At 37.6% G+C, this 23670-nt stretch overlaps 1 protein-coding gene across 3 annotated transcripts in view; it reads right to left on the bottom strand.

Annotated features, from left to right (window-relative positions):
* Positions 1–23670, bottom strand: part of SYNE1 (spectrin repeat containing nuclear envelope protein 1) — a 308749-nt gene that overhangs the window by 9273 nt on the left and 275806 nt on the right. For all 3 annotated transcript variants that reach the window (XM_038177603.2, XM_038177600.2, XM_038177615.2), the window contains 15 exons: positions 23330–23492; positions 18194–18381; positions 16217–16367; positions 12421–12603; positions 11872–12009; positions 10923–11114; positions 9772–10105; positions 8864–8932; positions 6841–6983; positions 5821–5947; positions 4447–4658; positions 2719–2919; positions 2234–2362; positions 821–1033; positions 284–376 (listed from right to left, as the gene is read on the bottom strand). In XM_038177603.2, coding sequence (XP_038033531.2) covers positions 284–376; positions 821–1033; positions 2234–2362; positions 2719–2919; positions 4447–4658; positions 5821–5947; positions 6841–6983; positions 8864–8932; positions 9772–10105; positions 10923–11114; positions 11872–12009; positions 12421–12603; positions 16217–16367; positions 18194–18381; positions 23330–23492 — 2536 coding nt within the window. The remainder of the gene's footprint in view (positions 1–283; positions 377–820; positions 1034–2233; positions 2363–2718; positions 2920–4446; positions 4659–5820; positions 5948–6840; positions 6984–8863; positions 8933–9771; positions 10106–10922; positions 11115–11871; positions 12010–12420; positions 12604–16216; positions 16368–18193; positions 18382–23329; positions 23493–23670) is intronic.

The following is a 23670-nucleotide window of genomic DNA, read 5'->3' on the forward strand; positions in this document are numbered from 1 at the left end:
AGATGCTGTCATCACTAGAGCAAAATACAAGAGACACAACATGCCATACCATGGTAAACCAACCACACTGACAGCCCTGGTTTTAGATAATATTTACTAATTCAAATTTCATGCAGGATGGGATATGCAGCAGGGTTGGGGAAAGCAGCTGTGTTTTTTATTTGGTTTATAACATTTCCTTTCCTATCAAGTGAGAAGGGGGGCCTTTCATCTGGCTAGAACTACTGTAGACATCCAGAGCTCCCACCCATTTGATGGCAGATGTGATATGATGTGAAATTACCGTTCTCTGCCTGCTTGGTGTACTTCGTCCAGATACAGGACTCACTGAGCCTGATGTGTCTAGTTCATCAGCAGAAGACCATGAGGATAAATCCTAAATTCAGAAGGAATGGAGCTCAGAAATGCATCAACTAGCCGTTCAGGTAAACAAACTCAATAAACAAACAAACAAATAAATAAATCCCAGAGTGATATCCCAGCAGAGTTATTTCCAAAGGGGAGGAAAAAAGTTATTTGGTGAAATTAATTAATTCATTAAATAAATAAATAAATAAAGTTTTGATAGCAATTTTTCTAAGATTAAAGTATTACATGTTTTCTCTGTTAACCCTGAAGGAAAAGAAAATCAAGCCTGTAGTCAAAACTTAATTGCTTTAGATGAAGCATTTTCTACCAAAGTCAATACAGTTTAAAAATAGTACTTTTTAATTTGCTTTTAATTACAGGAAGAGGCTTGTTAAGAGGCTGGTTCCATCAAGAACCAAAACAGTGGGAAATGTGCCCAACAAACAGGAAGAAATAGAAAAACATGACTTACCAGTTGACTACTTGAAATGTCTAGAATTTTCTCTAGGTCTTTTATGTGGCGTATAACCTCTTTCAAAAGGAGCTTCAGTCTGTTTCCAATGACATGCACCTTTTCTTTAGCTTCAAGGCAGTCCTTGCCTTCAGCATTGACTAGCAATTGGCAGGACATATCTTGCAGTGATGCCACTTTCAACTGAGACTCCAGCAGTTCACGTCTGATTTGCTATTGCAAGTGCAAGCACCAGATTTTTTAAAAATTGAAGTTATTTTTGAAGGAAAAATATAAAAAGAAGAACAAAGCTTGAAGTAACAAAAGCAGACAATTGAAATTAATGAAACGGAAAGAAAAGAGAAAAGAGAGAAAACTTCCACGGATGGGGCATCCACAGGTTCTCTGGGCAACCTGTTCCACTGCCTCACCTATCACTGAGTAAAGAACTTCTTCCTAATATCTACTCTAAATCTATCCTCCTTCAGTTTAAAGCCATTGCCCCCTATCCTATCGTTACATGCCCTTGAAAAAAGTCCCTGTCCAGCCTTCTTGTAGGCCCTCTTTAGGTACTGCAAGGCTACTATAAGGTCTCCCCAGAGCCTTCTCTTCTCCAGGCTGAACACCCCTAGCTCTCTCAACCTGTCTTCATAGGAGAGGTGCTCCAGCCCTCTGATCATTCTCATGGCCCTCCTCTAGACTTGGTCTAACAACGTCCGTCTTTCTTGTGCTGGGAGCCCCAGAGCTGAACACAGTACTCTATGTGGGATCTCACAAAGCAGAGAAGAGGGGGTCAATCACCTCCTTCAACTTGCTGGTCATGCTGGTTTTGATGCAGCCCAGCATACAGTTGGCTTTCTGGGCTACAGGCACACATTGATGGCTCATGTTGAGCTTCTCATCCACCAACACACCCAGGTCCTTCTCATCAGGACTGCTCTCAATCCGTTTGCTGCCCAGCCTGTATTTGTGCTTGTGATTGCCCTGGTCCAGATATAGGACCTTATACTTGGCATTGCGGAACTTCATGAAGTTCACACAGGTCCACCTCTCAAGGCTGTCAAGCTCCCTCTGAATGGCATTCTTTCCCTCCAGCTTGCAGTTCATTCTGTGACAGCTTAACATCCCTGATGTTTGCAGCAAGTTCCCACTGAGGACAGACCTTCCAAAACACTAAACATCAAATGACAGCAAGATATACAGCAGCCTAGATGTTGCCTGAGTATTTAAATTGCTAGTTCTGCTATTGACAGAAATGAGTGGTGTTCTCCTCCTAAGTAAAGTTAGCAGCTGAGTCCCACAGTTAGAACTTAGCCACCATTGTGTATTAGCACAAAATAGACGATGAATCCTCGAGTGAAAGATAAGATAAATCTGATTAGCTGTTTTTCTGATGATGTATTGTGGGAGAGAAAAGAGTGATTATAGCCCTACCATTAGAAGTCTGTGATGATCCTGCAGAATTTCTGAGTCCAGGTTTGGATTGATGGGCACAATCTCATTTTTTCTTCTGTCAATGTTCTCTAACCAGAGCAGCAAACCATGGCTCATTTCATGGAAGTCCTGCAAGGGATGAGTGCAGGTTTTAATAATGTAGCAGAAAATTCCTGTCAAATTTACATTTTTAGTTGATCCTATGATAGCTCCTATGGGTTAAATAACATAACTTGTAAGGAAGTATAGAACACTGTATGAGAATACTATTCCAGAAATGACAAACTTAGAAAACCTTGGGCTAGAAATACATGTTTCAGGTAGTGCATCTATATCTCAGAAATTTCTTTACAAAGAATAAAACAAAGTTGTATTTTGGCTCATATGGGCAAGTTCCAGACTGGATAATGATCACACCAGAAAGCAATATGGTTTATAACTTGATATGTTGGCTGTTGTCTATTTAAAATAAATACAGTACAGACCTGGCACTGCATTAATGCATCTTGCAGTGAGCAGCGCCATTCATCCATCATAGTGCATACGTGCTTCCAGCTCATGTTCATCTGTGACAGGCGCTCTTGGAGCTTCTTACTCTCTTCACTGTCAGACTGAGTGAACTCTGAGCTGCACAAATTGATGGATAAAATGATTGCTTTGCGGTTATCAATTGCCTTCTGCAGCTCCTTGATGATAAGAGAAAGGGGTATAGGTGGAAGAAAGAAGATAAATTAGTAAAATATGCAACTTTCAGAAAAATCAAGCAGAGAAGGCACCATAAGGATGTAAAGATTTGCCTTCGGCAACTGCATAATGTACCTTAATGTCTCTTTCTTTGCTCTGTATATGAGACTTCTACGCTCACTGTGTGACTCTGCAAATGTTCACTCTCTAACATCTACTAAAATTTTGCTGTGAGCATAAACTAGAAGAATCTATTTAAACTTTTAAGGACTTAAAAGGCTGAAGTCATAGCTGAATTTTAAAGATCTGGCTAATGCTTGAGATATTTTAAAGACAGGGAGGGTCCAACAAATTTAGGACACTTGTACTGTAGCTCACAATAAAACTTTTGCCCTCACTTCTCAGTTTTGATGATAAACAACAACAAAAAACCAAAACCCAACAAAAACCCAACAAACCAACAGCATGTTTTCAAGTGGAAACGGCTGTCAACAGTATTTTTTTAAAAAAAAAGCTTTTACTGAAGAAAAAGAAAACATACGAGAATATAAACAACTTACTCCAATTTATAGAAGCAGGACACGTATAAAAAATGATTTGCTTACACTGGAAACCACAAAAGAAACCCCACCTCTCTTGGTTTGGAGGGCACTAATGAGCTTTCCAAGAGTGGGTGAGATAAGAACAGGATTCTTATGAAATGTCCCCTTTTCCACCTCGTTTAAAGCATTTACTTAAAAGCCCCATGTCACAGTGACCTTTGTAGTACTTATGGCAGCTATATTTGGATTGCAGTGAAGATCAGCATTAATATGGTTTAAATGGATCACTGCCGGAAACAATCTTTACTGTCTGTCCACTTCATTCCTAGCATGGATCACAGCACATTTTGACATTGGCTCCCACATTTTTGTACCCAAGCTTATAAGATGCTAATAACTGTATGTGAAGCCGTGGAGCACCACATTTCCAGATCTTTATAACTGTAAAGTATCCAGGAGAGATCACAAAGGTAGTGATCAGATCCTGATACATCTGAGATATCAGAAGAAACTGGAATGTTGCAAAGTGACACCATTTTTTTTGCTGTACTGGGTGACACCAGTGAGTTAGGTTAAAGCCCATTTGGCACTCTTTTTCCTCCACAAAAAGTAATATATCCCAGAGGTGTATCTATTGAAATAGCTATTTTGTTACCAGCTTTACTAGAACAGATTTTATTTCATTTGGCTTTTTTCAACTTTCATCAGCTTAGCTAACTACAGCAATTATCTGTGCATTCTGGAATTACAGAATTGCCACAGAATTACTATTTCAAAAATTCATTTGGATTAAATAGTAAATGGCAGCGGTACATTTTTCTGCCAAAAGGTGATTCATAAAATCACACTGAAGTTACTTAGTTACTTACTTAAGTCATCAGCTATGTACAGAATGGAGCAAACCAGCTGCAACTATCAGTGACCTTTCTAACATATGTGTTGCATTCAGGACTGTTTGCAACTTAAATTATGGAAAAGAGAACTCACTTTCAGCTTTCTAATCCTAAACTCTATGGCTTGTATGTCAGTACTAAGATCAAGGCAGCGGAGCTTCTCCAGCTCTTCCTCAGTTTCTCCCAACCAAGCCCAAATGCTATTAAGGTCAGAATTGAACTGCTGCCACTGCTGAAGGTTCTGCTTCATCCTTAGTTCCTTGCTTAGAGCTTGAGCCTGGATTAATTCCCATCGGTCAATTACACCTGGAATGATAAACACCAAGTTCAGAAAGAAAAACACACCCCAAACATTTGCCACACATGCAATTGTGTCAGTTGAATCCTGCACAGTAAAAAAAATGCTCCTTAACATCTGTAAAAACCCTAACCCCCCTAAACACCATGCTGAAAACTAAGTTAGATTGAAAAAAAACATTATGTTGGAGAGAAAGAATGAAAAATCTGGATGAGCAACCAGGCATCAAAAAATGTTACCATTCTCTAATGTCGGATTCCTCTTGGCTTTACAGAACTAAGTTGATACATGTGTCTGAACAGGTTATGCTGGTATAAAGACATTTTAAATCAGAATAAGTACCAATAGGACAGAATCTGAATATGTCTAATTAGCCACATATTTAATATTATTTTCAGAAGTATTCGTACCTCTCACTATTTAATATTCCCATATCACCACGTTTGCTAAAGCTACTGATGTTGCATTGGACAAGTATCTCTGCTAAAAAGAAATAAATTAGGGTCTGTTTCTTCTTAGTTTACTTGAAATGCTGCGCCTTAGAGAAGGACAAGTTGTATCATCCTATCAACTTAAAATAATAATCAAAAATATATATTAATTACAAATAAAATAAACTACACGGGTAGCATGTATTTGCAGGCTGAGAATGGAGACCTTGCCTTTACAGACTCTGGAACATCTACATACTTTTACAATCAACACATTCTGCTCTATAGCTGATGATTAAAATTCCTCAGGTGAATACTTCTACCAGGTGAATATATATTTCTATACTGTAGACAGCTAATACAAGAAAAAGTGAAAGGAAATATTAGAAGAAATGAATGCTGATTTACATGTTTTGTAGGGCAAAACATTTTTCAAAAGAAAACATTTAATAAAACGCACTGCATCTACAGGGACCTTCCCAAAGATTAACAATTATGTCTCATGATATGAAGGGGTTCTTAAAATGCACTTGAATGCTTAAAGTCTTCATATGACATATAAAAGGAACACTTACTATTCCTACTTAATTGTAAGAGATGTTAAACAGAACATGGTAACAGACACAATTATGTAAATATCTACGTCAGTAAATAATACCAACTGCTAATTCAGAAAAACATTGCATACATTTGCTACTTTTCATAATTGATTTCCATCAAAATACTGAGTATGACTTACCAGCTGTTTGGGTTTCAGTACTGTTCAGGTTAATAAGTCCAGATAATTTTTCCTCTTCCTCCTTCAGTTTGTATCCAAGTCTTTTTACCGAGTCTATGCTTCCACTGCACTCACCTAGTAGCTTCATCTGTTTTAACAAACAAACAAAAAATACCCATCTCAATGTGCACTGTACAAGACTAGTTGCAGGGAAAATGCAACTTCTAAAATTTTCTGCAGGTAGGTCCAAGTGTGAGGGTAAAAATCTATTCCTTTCACAATCTGTCACTATCAAAGAAATCTATATGCAAACAATAAAGACTTAAATTCAGATGAAATAAAAATATCTCAGTGCCTCTGTTCCATATCTTTCTGGAGAACTTCAGGTGACATCTATTATAAATGTTTAGACACTAAAAAATGTGATTAGGAAAAGAAACAACAGTATCGAAATACTACTATGCATCCAATCACCTAAATTTTCAATTCTGTCAGTAATAAAATGGTCTGAAAAACTTATGTAGATATTTTTCTTACAGAAAACCTCACTGAGAAAGCTTCTCAGTCATGGATTCCATATATACAACTTTGCTTACATGATGCATGTTTACAATTCATTAGCAAAATGAATATTATGCATCAAGCTTTAAAACTTGCTCTTAAAAGCAGAGGAATTTTAAACAAAGATATCAATATCAGATGGATAAAAACACATGTGTGAGAAATTACTTTTGGACATCGACAGAAATACAATAGGAAAATAAACTCCCTAGAGTGATGTTTCTGTAAACTTATACTATTGTAAAAACACTAATAATGTAAACAACAAAGCATGTGATTAAAGGTAGTAACCATGTGAGTGAGTAAGCCTGAGAAGCAGTTGTTGAAAAAGCTGTATTTCTTTCAAAACACAGCTTGATTTCTTTCAAGTAAACCTAAGCTTGGAGTGCTTATTTGATTTTTGTTCCAAAATACACCACCATGACTAAGAACATTGATTTTTGGTAATGTCAGCACATAATGAGAATCAAGCACACGCACATATCCCTTGTAACTGGAATCCAGTTCTGGTCCTGTAGGTGTTTTGCTGCGGATGATGTTTTCTGTTTGCTGTATTTGGAAACGACTGGTATCTAAGGCCTTGTCCAGCTGTAGGATATGTGCTTCTAGCTCACTAGATTCTCCTGTATCAAAAAACAAATAAACAAAAAAAAGTGACTGCCACACAAATTTTCCAGAACTTCTATCTACATTTTGCCCAGGCAGAGTAAGTATCAGGAATACTAGCTAGATTAGACAGTAAAGAAGGAATATGACTGCAGCTGTATGAGTAGTACATGTCAAAGCAAGCTAATAACTAGTCACATTAGAGCATGTTAGCAATCTTTATAGGACAGATCAATGTACAAATGAACATAATTTCCATAAGAATATGATAAAAATCTTCACAGTTTCAAGCAGTCTTGCTAACTATTCTGAAAGGACTTTTTCCCTCAGAGAATCTCTCACCAGTGTGAAGGGCAAAGATCTTAGAGAAACATGTTCTAGCCTCACTGATTTTGGAGACAGCATGCCTCCTTTTCATGTTCAAACACTCTCAGATAAAACCTTGTATCACAAGCTCCTGTTTCAAAGTCTGCATTAAAATTTGATTTCTTCTTTTTTCTCTTTGTATTAATTTTCAGCACTAAAATTAGTAGAATTTTGAGCTACATGAACGGATTCTATTTATATCCAATTTTGAAGATCAAAAGTGGTATATAAATGATAAGTGATATTGTTGTAATTATATTCTCAAGATCCAAAGATGACTGGATGTTCTGAATGGCCACAGTGAGTAGCCCACACCTGATTAAAGCAACTACATTAAGCAGCAAAATTTATAGTGTTTTTCCATTCAAATATTTGACAAAAATAATATTTAAAAATGGTATTATTCTACCAAGCCATTTGGAACTCATATTGTTTTTGAAGCAAATACAATTTCCTTATAGAAGTCAAGTGAATTCTGTGATATGAATCAGATACAGCCAATTCGGGTCTGAAGTAGTCTGCAGCATAGAGGACTGCGTGAGATTCCTCCTATCCATATTCTATGACTCTGCCTGATTTCCATTTGTTTACAAAGATGGTCTGAATTTGTTTATAAAAAACAAGTTTGAAAACTTGCATAGATAAAGGAAGCCTTCTGTCCAGCTAATTACAGAAAATGGGTACTCTGAGGTGGTTAAAACTCTTTTCATACAAAATGCTATCCCACCAAATAGATAGAACAAGTTGCTCAAAATTTTCTCACACTACTTTAAAAATTTTCATGGGTCATGAAACCACGCATTTTTCTATACATAATACTATCTATACTATTAATCATGATTAACTCACAGTATTATTTGACTAAACTGGGGAAAAAATAAAAACAGACTGAACCTGAGGTCACAAATTTAAAGATTTTAAAATGTTTGATATTTCATATTTGCAATATTTAATTATTTCACAAGAGTAAAACTGTGAGGTCATGTGAGAAGGTATTTGCAAGTACATCTAATCTCTTCGAGATCTAACAAGTGGAACAGTATGTTTAATCTTGTGAAAAAATGCAAACTGAAAAAAAATCTACCTTCCAATATAAAACACTAAAACAAAGATGCTGGATGACAGTACATCCGTTACCTTAGCATCATAATCACATGAAATAAGAACTACCCTAAAATGTTATAGCTAAATAATAATTTTTGTAGAAATCACTCTTCTCTGAGAGACATAGAGCACTGAGACCTGTTGTGGGACTCTACCGATATGAATAAACTACTGATCAGCTTTGTCTAATTAGCTAAGGTGAGAGGGCCAATACTTCAAACTTCATTGTTTCATCCATGCACCCAGTAATACCATTAATCCCAGCAGAAAAGCAGGTATTTCTACATTAACATGCCAATGCTGCCACAGAAGTATTTGTAAGTTGTGAAAAGTATAATAGATGCCAAGATATAGAGAAGAGGAAGATGTTTTGCTTGTGCACTGTAGTATTTGCATCTGGCTATGCTTAGCGTTTTTCAGTGCCTACCAGAGAAATTTTTGAGTGCATTTTCTGTAAGTGTGACATAGGTGTCAAGAGTTTCAGGGATCTCTACATCTGAAAAAATAAAAGCACAGTCTAAACTGACAGCTCAGCAATGGCTGTCTCCTCATAACAGCAGTCTTTTCCATGGGATGAAGTACAGAAACAGTTCCAATAGCAAACATCCTTTCTGGAGAGGGAAAAATGATGAAGACAAAAGTAAGGATCCTGCTAAGAAGTCTCTTAATATCCAGAGAAACCTGACTCTTTTCAGAGCAATGCACCTGGAAAGCAAAAGACAGCCAGAAGATCAGAGTGTAATATACCAGTAAGTCTTCCTGCACAATTGTCTGCATTTGGTAACTTTCACTCATTAAGATTTATTGCACAAACTATACAAACTTAGAAAGGATTTCCAGCTTTTCTGGAAAGCAAGACCTGAGATGCCACCTCAGACTAAACTCACAGTTGTTGGAGTCTTGCCTGAATATGGACTGCATTAAGATTTATTTAAGCACCTTATGATTTGGGTTGTTGATCTCTCCCCCAGCATTTCTTCATCAGTATCTTCTGCGCCTCTTGACATATCCAGCATAGTTTTCTCTAGTCAGAATAAGTTATGACGCATAGTTCTTACAGATGACATATCCCATCTGGCAGGCTGCAGGCACAGAGATAGCCAATTCTCTGTCATATCATACAAACCTTTGTGATTTGCCAAGGCTGTAGTCATCCAGGAATTTCCAGCACTGCATCTAAGGCCAGAAGGCCATTGGGATCACTTGGGGAAAGCTATTTAAGATCTTCAGGGGCTATTTAAAATACTTTTCCATGAGTATCTTAGCCAAGCAGTCACACGTGTAACATTTGCTTCTTCTTACTGAGAGAACAGGACACACAATTTGCTACCATACCTGCTATACTTGCTGCTCCTCTCAGGTAGAAGTCTTTCTCTTGTTCTCCGTCTTCTTCCTCAGAGTGCACTTCCCGTGAACCAGCTGTCTCCAGGTCTCTGCTAAGGTCATAGTCATGATCCCACTCCAGTGGGATGGAGTCCACGCTTGCAGGGGTGTCCCGACCTGATCGCTCACTTCTCACTGGCTGTGAAAGGGGCAGTGAAAGGTTGGAAGAAGGATGTGGGGAGAGAATGCTGTCTGCAGATTTGTCGTGCCAGTGTATATCAGAGAGATCTGCTGATTCATCCAGATCCACCTCTCTGTCAGAGAGGTCATGTTCATCATCTGTCAGCTAGAAAAATAATGCAAACAGATCGATCAATGCAACATGCAAAAGCACTGTAAGGTCATCCTGGCCAGCATAAACATAAAGCATAAATATAAAGTAGCATTAGGTAATAGTCAATGATGGGGTTTACATTTTGCTTCTTTTTGCACTTCCCCTTCATAATTTAAAGGTCCACTAAAAAAAGAGAACAACAAGAAATTTCATAATGCAAGGTCATTTTAGTTACGTAATGCACCACAGTCTCACACTAAGCAAATGGCTCCAGACTTTTTACTGATGCCAGTGTAATGCAGACATTAAGTCAAAGAAAACTCTGGAATCAAGTGTTAAGTGACCACTATTGTGACCAGTGCTCCTATTACATTCTTTCATTTTTCTGGAAAAAATGAGTTTTGCTCCTTCGCTTTCATGGGACTTGAGCTACCAAAAGTCATTTTGCTCTCACTTCTTCAGATGTTTGTTCAGCTCTGGAGACAAATTTCTATCTGTTCTGCTTGGGGAGAATCACTCTATTATTGTTTAGAAAATGAAACAATAGAGATGTTCCCCCATTAGCAAACCTTTATAAATCTCAAGTTTGCATGCATTTTCATGATGGTTTACAAAAAAAATCCAGATCTGTTAAGTTTGCTCTCTGAACAGGACATAAATAGCATGGAATGAAGGGAGGCAGATGGTCAGAGTTGTAACAAAATTAAAACCACAGGATTTTTTTTTTTTTGAAAGTTGGAAATGTTAGTTCATTTCAACATCTTTCTGTCTCCTCATTCTCACATTTGTTAAATGGCAATAAAACAAATACATATGTAAGTATACACACAGGAAGACGGATCAGTTTCTTGTGATAACGTTCCACACGTCCAAAGACCTCTTGACAGTAACGACGCAGCTCATCTAATTCTTCTTCAATGACAGCTGCATCCATTGGCTCACATTTCTCAATGAGTTGCTCTCCCTGCACAATTATCTGCTCAATTTTGTTGTTGTTCAGGGAAATTTCTTGCTGGAAAGCCTTTATAAAAGCAAAGCCCATACTTTATCAATGAAATCTTCATTAAAACAACCTAAGTTACACACAACTCTTAGATTTTTTCAGTAAGAATGGTGTGGGTAACAAAATTGAATGATTCTAAATATTCTGGTATGAACAACAATGAGAAATTAAATTTAGCATTCCACAGTCTTTCTTGTTAAAAACAGTGATACTTCATGGTTTACCATCTCATTCCTCTCTTGTTGTATTTGGAAAGAAAGCTCTTCTCTAAACAAGCTATGCCCATGACCAAATGTCTAGAATGGACACAGATGCTAAAGCTAACCTACTGGAATTTTGGATAACATAACATGATTTCCATTTGACATTTTTCTCATTAAATAATGTATTATTTGGATGCAGAAATGGTTGGAAAATGTAGTAATTGTTAGGTGTCAGAAGTACTGGAGTCCTGACATTATTTTTAATCTACATTTCTTCCTTTATTTAGGGAACAGAGACTACCACTTGTTTTTCTGAAAATTTATCACTGCTCAAAGTTCTTTCACTCTAGCAGAAAAGTATGTATTGAAATGTGACATATACCAAAACTTCTGAGGCTGAATTTCAGCATGCAATTAAGGGGCTGTATCAGGATGTACTTTGGTTTAATGTTTATTAAATTCTCCCCCAGCTGCCCTCCCCCCCCCAAGCCCCCTCCCACCTTCTGATGACCCAAGACTGTTTTTATCCCTTCTCTCTTCCCTCACCCTCTCTCCATTTACTTATTCTTTACCTTAAGTTGCTTTATCTTTGCTTGGACATCACACTCTGAGAAATGCTCTATGTTGGTCAGTTGCAGATCCATCTCTGTTAGCCAAACCAGGATGCTATCACGTGCTGTCTCAAACTCCTCACGCTGGCCAATAAAATGCTGGGGAAGTGGAGTGAAAAACAGAGTGGCATGAAATGACCAAACAACCTCCCAAAAAACAGCAACAGCATTCTCCAAATAAAGAGCTTTCATGCCCTTCAAACCTAATCCAAACTCAGTACACTTTCTTCTTTTATTTCCTACATGATTTCTAGGGTTCCCTCTTCAGTAATATCACCTTCAGCTGCAATTAGCAGACATGAAAGTTATCTTCTAAGGAGGAGGTGGTATTCGTTTGCCTATAGATTTCATGCTTTGGTTACCTTAAAGTGAACTTCTAAGCTCCCTTTCTCTTCCAAAGGTAGAAAACTTCTCAAAAACACTAAAAATGTATTAAACTGGAAGTTTCTGGAGTACCCATAATTCACAAGTACAGTAGTGAAAGCCAAAGTCTTAAACAGGGAAAAATACTTTTAGCCTGCGCAGGATGGAAGTAACTCGCTTTTGTAAATTGTCCCATCTCTGGTTCCCCTCATGGACCATCTGTTTGAGGCTGCAGTTAGAATCAGTACGGTTTTCCCGGGCCAGGCGACGATATTGCTTGTTAATCAGTTCCAGCTGAGTCAGACTTTCATGCACCTGTCTCTGGAAGGCCTAAAGAAGTGTGAATAAAAGACACCATCAGTTTTCATTATTTAAATCACAATATGTATATAGCCTCTCCTTTTATTTTGACCCTGCTTCTACACTAAAACCCATGCTAGCTGATCTTTTGGGGTTAAATAAATTTAAGTGTAGATGCAGACACTGAGATATGATCTTCTGAATAAAATGAGCAAGAAAAAGAAAAAAGTTTACAAGGCTGACATAATTTATTGAGTGAAAAATTGCAAGAAGAATACCTGTTACAATGATAAAAATCACACCAAAGGAAAAAAATAATAGAGTGCTCTTATGCCTTTGTATTGAAGAATAGGAACACAAACAATGAACATGATTTTTTTTTTTTTTAATGGAAAAGTAAGCCAAGATTCCTGTGGCCTCATTGGATTTACTTACTCAAACTACATTTGCTGAAGTGCAAATATTGAAGTTTTAAGAAACTGCTTAATCTGAGTTTTACCAAAAATAGCAAAAATTGGTACTGAAGGAATCATCTCTTTAACCTCAGTATATTGCTATACAAGTCAGTTTTGTCTTAAAGTTTTAATGGAAAGAAAATTTTATGAACATCTATACCAGCATATGCCTGGACAAGTGTCTCTGTCACATACTTTCAGTGCTTCTTCTACTATTACTAAAGACTCAGTCACCCAGCTGGGGAGTGGAAAAGTAGATGATTTAGCCCATCAGCTTCACAGTGTGACTAGCAATCACAAAGCAAGTTAGAGGAAGCACTGTGTAAGGAATTGATTGATTTTTTCCAATCAAAAATTATTTATGAATTGTTTTTCAAAATTCCACTTACCTCTATTTTTATGAACAGAAAATCAAACAAAAGAAGACTTAAAATGACTACTTTACCATCACTCTTTTGAATAAAAGGAGGACAAAGGTGAACAGTTTTTTGCTCCAATTGTAGTTCTACAAATTTGCTCTCTACTATTGCTCACAAAGCAAATAAACAATCTCTCCCAAAACAAGACACTATCCTTATTAAGAATCAGAGAAGCGTGATAGATAAAAAACACTTCGGTATAGAACTTTTCATTAATATCAGGTAACACAAGATTTCTTCATTAATGATAAATACTCTTATTACTGTACTAAAAGTGAAATAAGCACTCTTTTACTATAAGACCAGAGACAGAAGTACAGAACCTGTTTCAAAAATAGAAAAAGATAAAAGTCTGTAGAGTCCTCTCAATACAACTATTTCCTTTGTTTAAATCACTGTTAAATTGGGTAGGGGACAACCAACAAGCAGCAAATAGGCTTGTAACTGGACTGAAATACTCAACAAAACTGAATTCACTTAAAATCACACAAGGAGAAAAAGGGAAGTGATTCTCATGCAAGAGACACAATTATGACTATATTTACTAGGATTATGAAATCCACAAATGTGCAGTTGTTGTTTCACCTGTTACCAAGACTATTTCAGCAAAAGAACAGCTGTGTATTTGTTTTACATACTTCCAGTTCAGCTACACAAGAATACATCTGTTGCCTACTTCCCTGTAACCTCTTTTCATTTCTCTGTAAGCTATTGAGGAGGATGCAGTGTGAGTTTGTATTGTGAATTGAGTGGCACTCATCTCTGACCTCCATGATCAGGAAATGAAATATTCTTACACGGTCTTGCACTTCTTAAATTTTTATCTTTATTATTTATTTATTTTTATTATTATTATTCAACTAAGATGGAGGGGAAAATAAAATTAGAAAAAAAATCAGTTAAAGAAAAAATCAATTTAGTTAGTATGCATACATGGCTGACTTTATACTGACTTAACAGTGAATTTGCTGAATTCGCAACTGAATTTGAACACCAAGTTCTTTTTTTTTTTTTTTTTTTGTAGTTTGAGAAACTACATAGTCAGGAAGAGGAGGGAAAAGGAAAAGGAGAAAGAACCCAACTGCAGGGAAAGCAGGCTTCTAGAAAGACAGCTAAACTTTGCAGATAGTTCCTGCAGTAAAAATCTTACAAGTCTGCAGGAGAGGGAAGGTCACCTTACAAATGGAGGTTTGATGAAACAGACTTTGGGCAATGTCAAGTCACCTTTGAAAAACAAACAGCTAAGATTTTTGGTACTGTTTCTCATAGAGTGACTTGCTAAACAAGACACTTAGACACTGATCACTGAATAAAGAAACAATGGAAAGAAAGTCTGAGGCAGAGTGCATGGGTCCAGCAAGCAAGAATTATTATGCTCTGGTAACCTAACTCACCCTAATTAAGAAGTCTGGCAGTGTATAACAACAGAACCTGGCCAGTACACTCAGAGATGCAAATGTCAATAATAAAACTTGAATCAGTGCTTCACAGTTTATGTTTCTGAATTAAATGCTACACTAGAAAGTATTAACTTCTCTTAGACATGTAAAATTTGCATTTCTTCCTCAGAGCAGATACTTTCTAGCACCTGGCTTGCTTACTGAAATGTCTAAATAATTTGTTCTCTTTCTTCAGAGTCATTTTTCTCTCTCATCTTGATATTCTCTTTGCAAATCTAAAACTAAGTAAAAGACCATCAGAGGGATGGAGCACCTCTCCTATGAAGACAGGCTGAGAGAGGTTGTTTAGCCTAGAGAAGGCTTCAGGGAGACCTAATAGAAGCTTTACAGAACCTAAAAGGGGCCTACAGGAAAGCTGGGGAGTGACTCTTTGTCAAGGCATGTGGTGACAGGACAAGGAGTAATGGCTTTAAGGTAAAAGAGATGAAATTTAGATTAGACACTAGGAAGAAATCTTTTACTCAGAAAGTGGAACAGGTTTTCCAGAGAAGTTGTGGGTGCCCTATCACTAGAAGCATTCAAGGGCAGGTTGGATTGGTGTCCCTGCCCATGAAAAGGGGGTTGGAACTAGATGACCTTTAAAGCCCCTTTCTATCCCAGCCATTCTGTGATTCTCTGATTCTATGACTTTTATCATGATTAGCCACATGGACTATGTGTGCTTTGCATATAGGCATACAACCCATTGCGATTATGAGATAAAGCATCACTTTGTAGGAGAAATAACAGAGTTATGTAACAAGCCATTAAGCATTGATTGAAGTGACAGCTTGTCAACTTTTAAGGACACACTTGACCTCTAAGTTGTTGGAGACACCATATGGACATACAACAATACTTGCATGCACGTGCTTTTCAGGGATAAGTATCTAATATGGGCACATAGTACTTCGTACAAAAAAATACAAGAGTTTAGAGGGCTGGTATCAGAGTGTTATGGAAAGAAGTAAAGGGATGAAATCAAAGCAAAAGCCAAGACATACAGCATTCATTTGAAGAAGTACTTACTGAAGAGAAATTAATGAATGCTATGGAGCACCTGCTGACTGAGCATATTAAATGCAGAAGAAAAATGCCAAGAATTCTAACTGTGGTGAACAAAAATGAAGTGAGACTTATTAGCATTTTTAGTTTCCACCTTCCACTGTTTTTTCCTCCTAGAAACCTGCCAGAGAGGGCAGTTGCAAAATCATCAACTCTGCTATGTTAATACAGTGTCTGCTGAGTGACTTGTGTATGGGAAGGAAGAACACCAGCTGGCTGCTGTAATGTGATCAGTAGATATTAAATTTCAAGTATTATAAATCACCTCAAATTTCTTCAGTTCTTCCTTAGCAACCGTGTAAAGTACACCAGAGGAGCTTGGGAAAGCAGCTGTCCTCTCAGAGGTTTTTAGCCAATCTTCAAATCTTGAGTAGTCATCCAAAAACTTTTGCCATAACCGCCACGTCTCTTCAATTCTGCAACAGATAATGGAAAATTAAGGAATGCTGGGACTGAAGGACAGCTGACCTTCAGTACTTTAAATAATCATCAACAGCAAACTTGTACTGCACTAAACTGGCTCTTAATCTAACTCACATAGGCAGGTTGATAAACAGACAACAGAGGAGACTGACTCATTCCAGACTGAGCTGGAATAAGATGATGACAGTTTTTTTAATACGTCTAATTTTGGAACCATTATAAAAAGAACATTATAAACATGTAATAGGAGCTATAAAAATCATAGCACAAGCTAAATAACTTCAGATATACAGTCTAATCTAGGTACCTAAAACAGTATTTCAGAGATTAGAAATTCCACAGTAACTTCAACTTCAGAACATTTTATTATTTTTTTTTGCAAAATGCTTGAGTTGTTTTAAAGTTCACAGTCATTGTCCTGCATGGCAAAGGGACATGACCTTTTTTTCTTTTTTCTTTTTATTCTTTTTTTTTTTTTTTTTTTGGCATTCAACAAGTGGTAAAATGTTCTCTCTCAATATATATGGTAATCGATTTTTTTTTTAATCAAAAAATTAAAAATTATTTCAACTTTTCAAATAGACTATTTGACCTCAGTTGAATATGTGAAAGGAGTGACTGACTCAACCCTGAAATCAAATTGTCTTAATATTGAGACTGTAAAATCCCAAGATGATTTTTTTTTTGGGGTGGGGACCACATATATTACAACAGAACTTCGTGTGCTTTTGCATACAGAAGACATTTTCCCCAAATCTTAGATATGCAGCTCTGAAAGGCACCTGATCCATGCAATACTCTGAGGTAAAATTTACACTCTGATGATATGTTGTTGAACTTGAATTTCAACATCCCATTTTTTTTTTTCCTTTTTCAAAATTTATTTTTTTTTTTTTTAGCACAATAACAATTTTAAATACTGATAGCTCAGCTAATTTACTATTACAAATGTATTAATAGCACACATTACCATGGAAACAGTAGAAAATTACTTAGAGATAGCAATCTGTGGATATGAAGCAGGACAAACATCATTAGGGTAAGACTAATTATTGTAACTCTCTCTTTTAGGTCATGTTTTCTAAACCTCTTGAAATCACTGCAGTCACCATACATTCTCTAGTTTATTTCTCATTGCTCCTGTAAAGCATGGAAAATCAAACATATTCCATCAAAGGTCTCATGTGAACAAAATTTGGTAATTGACTCATGTACTTTATATAAAGACCCATAATAATACAACTTTTTTTTTTTTTTTTTTCCTCCGGTGTCATGGTAACTATTGGCTTTTATTCAGTGTATGATCCTTTTCTGACCTCTAGACTGTGGCATCAAGAACCACACAGACACCAGAGTTCTTTCAGGATAAGTAACTGCTTCTACTTTATTGATGACAACTTCCACTCCCTCTTATTGAGGGCATAACTTCATCTATTCTTATTGAGGACAAGCTCCCTTCTTATACCAATTGCCCTACAGCAGTACTTTTCCACTAACTATTCATTGGTCAACAACTTTGCCCGGCAACAGCAAACACCCAACAACTTCCATGTCTTAAGGGCTGGAGAACAAGCAACCTGAGACAACAAGATGTCTCCTGAATCACCCTTTGTTCCTTCTACACTCTTTACATTCCTTATGGCCTCATCCTTAAGAGTCCTAAGAGTCCAATGTTATCACCAACCATGGGGCTTGTCGACCGCCATAGCCACACTCCCACAAGACTCTTTCCTTCAATACTGCAACCCTATCATATATGTCCCATTCTGTAGTTGTGTTTGTGAAAGAAAATACTCATTTGTAGACATTTTAGACTTACTTAAGTCGCCTTTCCATTGACATTGCACAAATGTTCCTCCACCTTCTGTCCAGGTTACGTGTAGCCTGCTGGATAGAGTCACACTCTGTTTCTGTGGCACAGGCATCACAGTCATGAAGAAGCACTTCACACAAATTGAGAACAGATGCTACTCCAGTGCTGTGTTTCTCTATGTCCCTCTGAAGTTCCTGTAGATGAAGAAATTAATTCTTAAGATAAATTACAAAACATGCTTAAATACAGATGCATTTCTGTTCTACTTATTCAAAAAACAAAACAAACAACAAACAAAAAACACCAAACAATTGCAAACAAGAAAAAAGCAATCTACTAAGATAGATATTGTGCTTGTGACAGCACAAATATTGATACAATGTTATCAGCGAAGCTAGGAGAACCTGGCAGCATGCACAGCTCTCCCAGGAGCTATGAACATCAGAACATCCCCTGGGACAAACTGCCAGAGCTCTGCATACTCAGATGAGTATCTTTCAGCTACATTTAATCAACCACACCAATGACGCTCCCGTCCCTTCTCCATTATCATAGAGAATGTAAAGCAGAAGTTAGTAAGAGAAGTGTGTCAGGAAAAAGTATTATCTACTGGAGGTGCCCTTCATGATTCTACTATTCCCGAGGCAAGATAGCTGCATAGCGGCACGTCTGACATGGAGATTGGCAGCAGCACATGTCAAACTGCATATTTAGTAGGAGTTTATTCCTTCAACTTTCAAAACATATAGCATTTTAATTGGAATTGGAACGGAGAATTTAGGACAGCTAAAGAAAATGTACTTATGTGGTCTTAGCACCTGTTATATGTGATTAGTATTATTTCTCCTGTTGGTTTCTTGGTTGTAATGTCTTTTCCTCCACTGGTGATAATGCTTCTTCTTGAAGCATATTTTCAGTTTTGAACAACTGGTTCAAGTCGAGACAAGCCACAAAAGTAATTGGCTATTTCTGTTAGATAAGTGCAAGGAAAAGAAACCCTCCCTGACTTTTGCTTAAATTTGAAATGAACCATCAGAGTATTAGATGGAAAAGTCAGGATGGACCAAGGTCAAGGCAACATAATCCCAAGAGTAACAGAGAAATGTTAACATGACCATACCATAAAGTGATAGATTGTATCTAGAATACCACATTCACTTCTGCTGCAGGTGAACAAAATAACTGTTAGTATAAGAGATGTGAAATTTTATTTATAGAATCAAATAATGATAGAATGGTTTGGGTTGGAAAGGGCCTTAAAGATTATCTAGTTTCAACCCCCCTGCCATGGGTAGGGACACCTTCCACTAGACCAGGTTTCTCAAAGCCCCATTCAATCTGGCCTTGAACACTTCCAGGGATGGGGCACATATAGCTTCTCTGGGCAACCTGTTCCAGTGCCTCACAAACCCTTCTTCCTAATGTCTAATCTAAATCTACCCTATTTTAGTTTAAAACCATTACTCCTTGTCCTATCACTACACTCCCTGCCAAAAAGTCCCTCTTGAGTTTTCGTGTAGATCTGCTTTGGAAGGACCTCCCTGAAGCCTTCTCTTCTCCAGGCTGAACAACTCCAGCTCCCATAGCCTGTCATCATAGGAGAGGTGCTCCAGCCCTCTGATCATCTTTGTGTCCCTCCTCTGAACTCATTCTAACAGGTCCTTCTTGTGCTGGGGGCCCCAAGAGATGAACACAGTAGGAGAACAAGAAAACGGTAACGAGGCTAAGTAGAGGTAAAGTGAGGGAAAGCTACCTTGCAGAGAAGGACCTGGGAGTATTGGTGGATAGTCACCTGAATATGAGCCAGCAGTGTGCTCAGGTGGCCAAGAAGGCCAACAGCATCCTGGCTTATATCAGAAACAGTGTGGCCAGCAGGGCTAGCAAAGCGATTGTCCCCCTGTACTTGGCTCTGGTGAGGCCACACCTTGAGTACTGTGTTCAGTTTTGGGCCCCTTGCTACAAGAAGGACATGGAGGTGCTTGAGCGAGTCCAGAGAAGGGCAACGAAGCCGGTGAGGGGTCTGGAGAAAATGTCTTATGAGGAACGGCTGAGGGAGCTGGGATTGTTCAGTCTGGAGAAGAGGAGGCTCTGGGGCAACCTTATCACTCTCTACAGGTACCTTAAAGGAGGCTGTAGCACAGTGGTGATTAGTCTATTCTCCCACATGCCTGGTGACAGGATGAGGGGGAATGGGCTAAAGTTGCACCAGGGGTGTTTTAGGTTGGATATTAGGAAGAACTTCTTTACTGAAAGGGTTGTTAGGGATTGGAACGGGCTGCCCAGGGAAGTGGTTTAGTCACCATACCTGGGGGTCTTTAAAGACGTTTAGATGTAGAGCTTAGCAATATGGTTTAGTGGAGGACTTGTTAATGTTAGGTCAGAGGTTGGACTAGGTCTCTTCCAACCTAGATGATTCTGTGATTTTGCTTGTAAAGCAAAATGTTGACACACAAAAAGAAATATAGTGTCAACATACTGTCTCTACATAAATTTAAGCTCCAACTGGACAAATCTTTCTAACAACTAGCAATATGAAGATAGCCTTCCAGCAGGAAATGAGGTTTAAATATAGAATATAAAAGCATCATCAAATTTGAAATGGAGTAATGTTATCTTACATCAGTTATCTGATTTTGTTGTTTGTGAAGATTGGACTCAATGACTTTATTAATTTCCTGTTCTCATATATGAAATAGAAGGATATTTTGTGAACACCTAACCACATGAGAAAGTGGAAAATCACGGTATTTTATCCTTCAGCTCTGTCCCTTTCACTTTCACTTGCCTGGAAAATACTCTTTCATCATAATGTACAAGTGTTTATTCTTCTCCCTGTCCTGAGATGTTATATAAGGTGGATGCTATAAATAGTTTCAACACTCTGTAAAACATGTATTCCAGACAGCTATGAGACTTTAGGCTAAGAAAGTTCAGGTAACAAAATCTCTTTTCTGTTGTTTTGGACTACAGCAGCAATTATAACTGCCACATTGATGGTCCTGAGTATTCCTAAGAATTAAACTTTTATTCACCTACAAAGCTTTTCTACAACAGATGACTATGCTATATATATATATATATATATTTTTTTTTTTCCTTAGTTGATATGTTTCTTAGAGAACAATTAGCCTTTTTGGTTAGTTTACAGAAGAAGCATCACTTTTGTGCACTGCTCTCATCAACGCACAAGTTTTTCTTTAATCATCCCAAAAGCAAAAACAATTTTTCAATTTCTACTGGTAGCAGGCTGAGAAAGTAAACAAACAAGTAATCCTAGAAATGTAGCTTGCAACCCTTGGAAAACGCTTCAGTGAGGTTACACTACCTTCCCCAGGATATCCAGCTTGAATTGCCTCTTAATTTCACTATAGGGACCAGCAACCTGCAAAGCTCATTCTTGACTGAAGAAGAGGCTGAGAAGTTACAGAATGACAGTGGGGTTACAGAAATGGAATTTGTCTCTCCTCTTTCACAGAATAATATTTTTTATGTAATCTTGTATATGAACAACTGGTAGCAGTATGAACGGGGAGGATAACATGGCCTCAGTGGAAGATTAAACATAGAAAAGAACAAAAGAACACTAAGAGGGAAGAAAAACGAGGGATGAAATACTTGAGATGGCTGACATGCTGGCCTTCTGAGATAAAGTGAACAGAGATACAGCTGCCTGGTAATAAAAATACTGGTTGCCATACATTGAAGTTTTTGTTTTGTAATATATATAGGACAACCATGGTCTGCAGCATTACCAAATCAAATCATCATCAAGATTACAAACACGGTATCTTCCCAGTATAAAATTCACCTCTGTTTCTCCCCTTTGGGAGTCCAGTGAAACCACTCAGACTTCCACAGAATATTGTTGTATGCTTTCACTCTATGGGAACCACCACAAGGAAATGGTGGAAATCAGAGAGACACCAGTCTCCATACTCCTAATAAGTCCCACAAGGAGTGGTTATAACAAACAGTGGAATGCTTGCACGGGGATCCTAGTGCAAAAAAAATGTCAAGTATCTAGTTTACTGATAGCAACGTTTAGCCTTGCCCAGCACTTCACCATCTCAGAAACACAACTCATTAGTTACACTTGTGTGTTATGAATTATTAACCCTGTGTAAATTACATATAGAATATTAATAAGCAGTTCTGCACAGCCATGTAGAAAATCAGTTAGGGAGCCAGAAAACACTCAGAACATTCTTGGGTCTCAGCCCCACACTCAGCTTAAAAGATCAAAATGCCATTTTATGCACTCCATAAATTAAAGTTCCCCAAAGCGTTCTGGCATTCCTCTTCCCACACATTTATTTCTCATCTCATGAAAGAACTCAGGAGAACATGTAAGTCAGCTCCAATGAGGCACCAAAAAGGTATTTCTGCTAATAAATAACCAACAGGAACACAACGGAACAGTCTTCACCAGCAAAATGCTTCTAAGTAAAACTACACTGGGCAGCTGAAGGATGAAATGCCCATATATTTCCTTCTACTGCACTGAGCCATAATCTGTGAAGTAGGCGTATAGCATAGCAGTGAAGAGGACCAGGATATAGAAAGTATAATAAATGTTCTTTGGGGTAAGATTAATTGTAATGCCAAAAGCTGGCTGACTTTTTTTTTTTTCCTGTTCCAATGTTGACTATTTTGTTCTAGCACTGCGTAAAAGCTTTGGGCAGTATAAAACAACTGATTTTAACTTCACATGTATAGTTCATGCATCTTTGCGTGCAATGTGATTCTCAAACAAGCTGCAAGATAAAACCAAGTTAGAAAAGTTGCTAAAAAAGAGTCTTTTTCAAGCATGTGCAAAATTTGCAAGGTCTAATAGGTGTCAGTTTTGCCTCTTGGAACAGTCAATTCAAACAACCAAAAATCACAAACCCCCAAGGAAAATCAATTGCAATAGCTCGTTCAGGTTACATCTCTTGGTGCCTTACCTTTCTTGTGAATGTCAAACAGCTCCCGTAGACTGGATGTCAAAGCCAGCAGAAGGCTCTATAAGTGACACAGTAAGCACCACTTGCCTTGATATTCGTACACATTTTTGCCTTATGCCCTGGGTATGAGCAGCCCAAGGACACACTACTTTGTTTCTCCTAATGCCATTGTGCACCTTATAAGTGTTTTGTATTTTACCTGCTGTTCATTTAGCTTCCTTTGTATCTCCTCAGAGTCACAAGTTTCATAGACAATTGGTTTGGACAGCTCTGACTCAATATGGGCAAGCCAAGATCTCAGGCTACTCATGTTCTTATCCAACTGCTGCACTGCAACCAGGGTTTCTTTCAACTTCTTTACCCTGTAAAAAAACAAAAACCAACCAAACAAAAAAAAACCATAAAAATTTCTACAGTATGTGTTTCAGGGGGATGAAACTTAACAAACTTAACATAGATGGCAACTTCTGTTCTGAAGTCTTCCTTTACTGAGTAACAGAAGTGTATTATCTATACAAATAATCCAGCATTCATAGGTTC

Source organism: Anas platyrhynchos, chromosome 3, assembly GCF_047663525.1.
Source record: "Anas platyrhynchos isolate ZD024472 breed Pekin duck chromosome 3, IASCAAS_PekinDuck_T2T, whole genome shotgun sequence".
In the NCBI taxonomy this organism is placed as follows: Eukaryota; Metazoa; Chordata; class Aves; order Anseriformes; family Anatidae; genus Anas; species Anas platyrhynchos.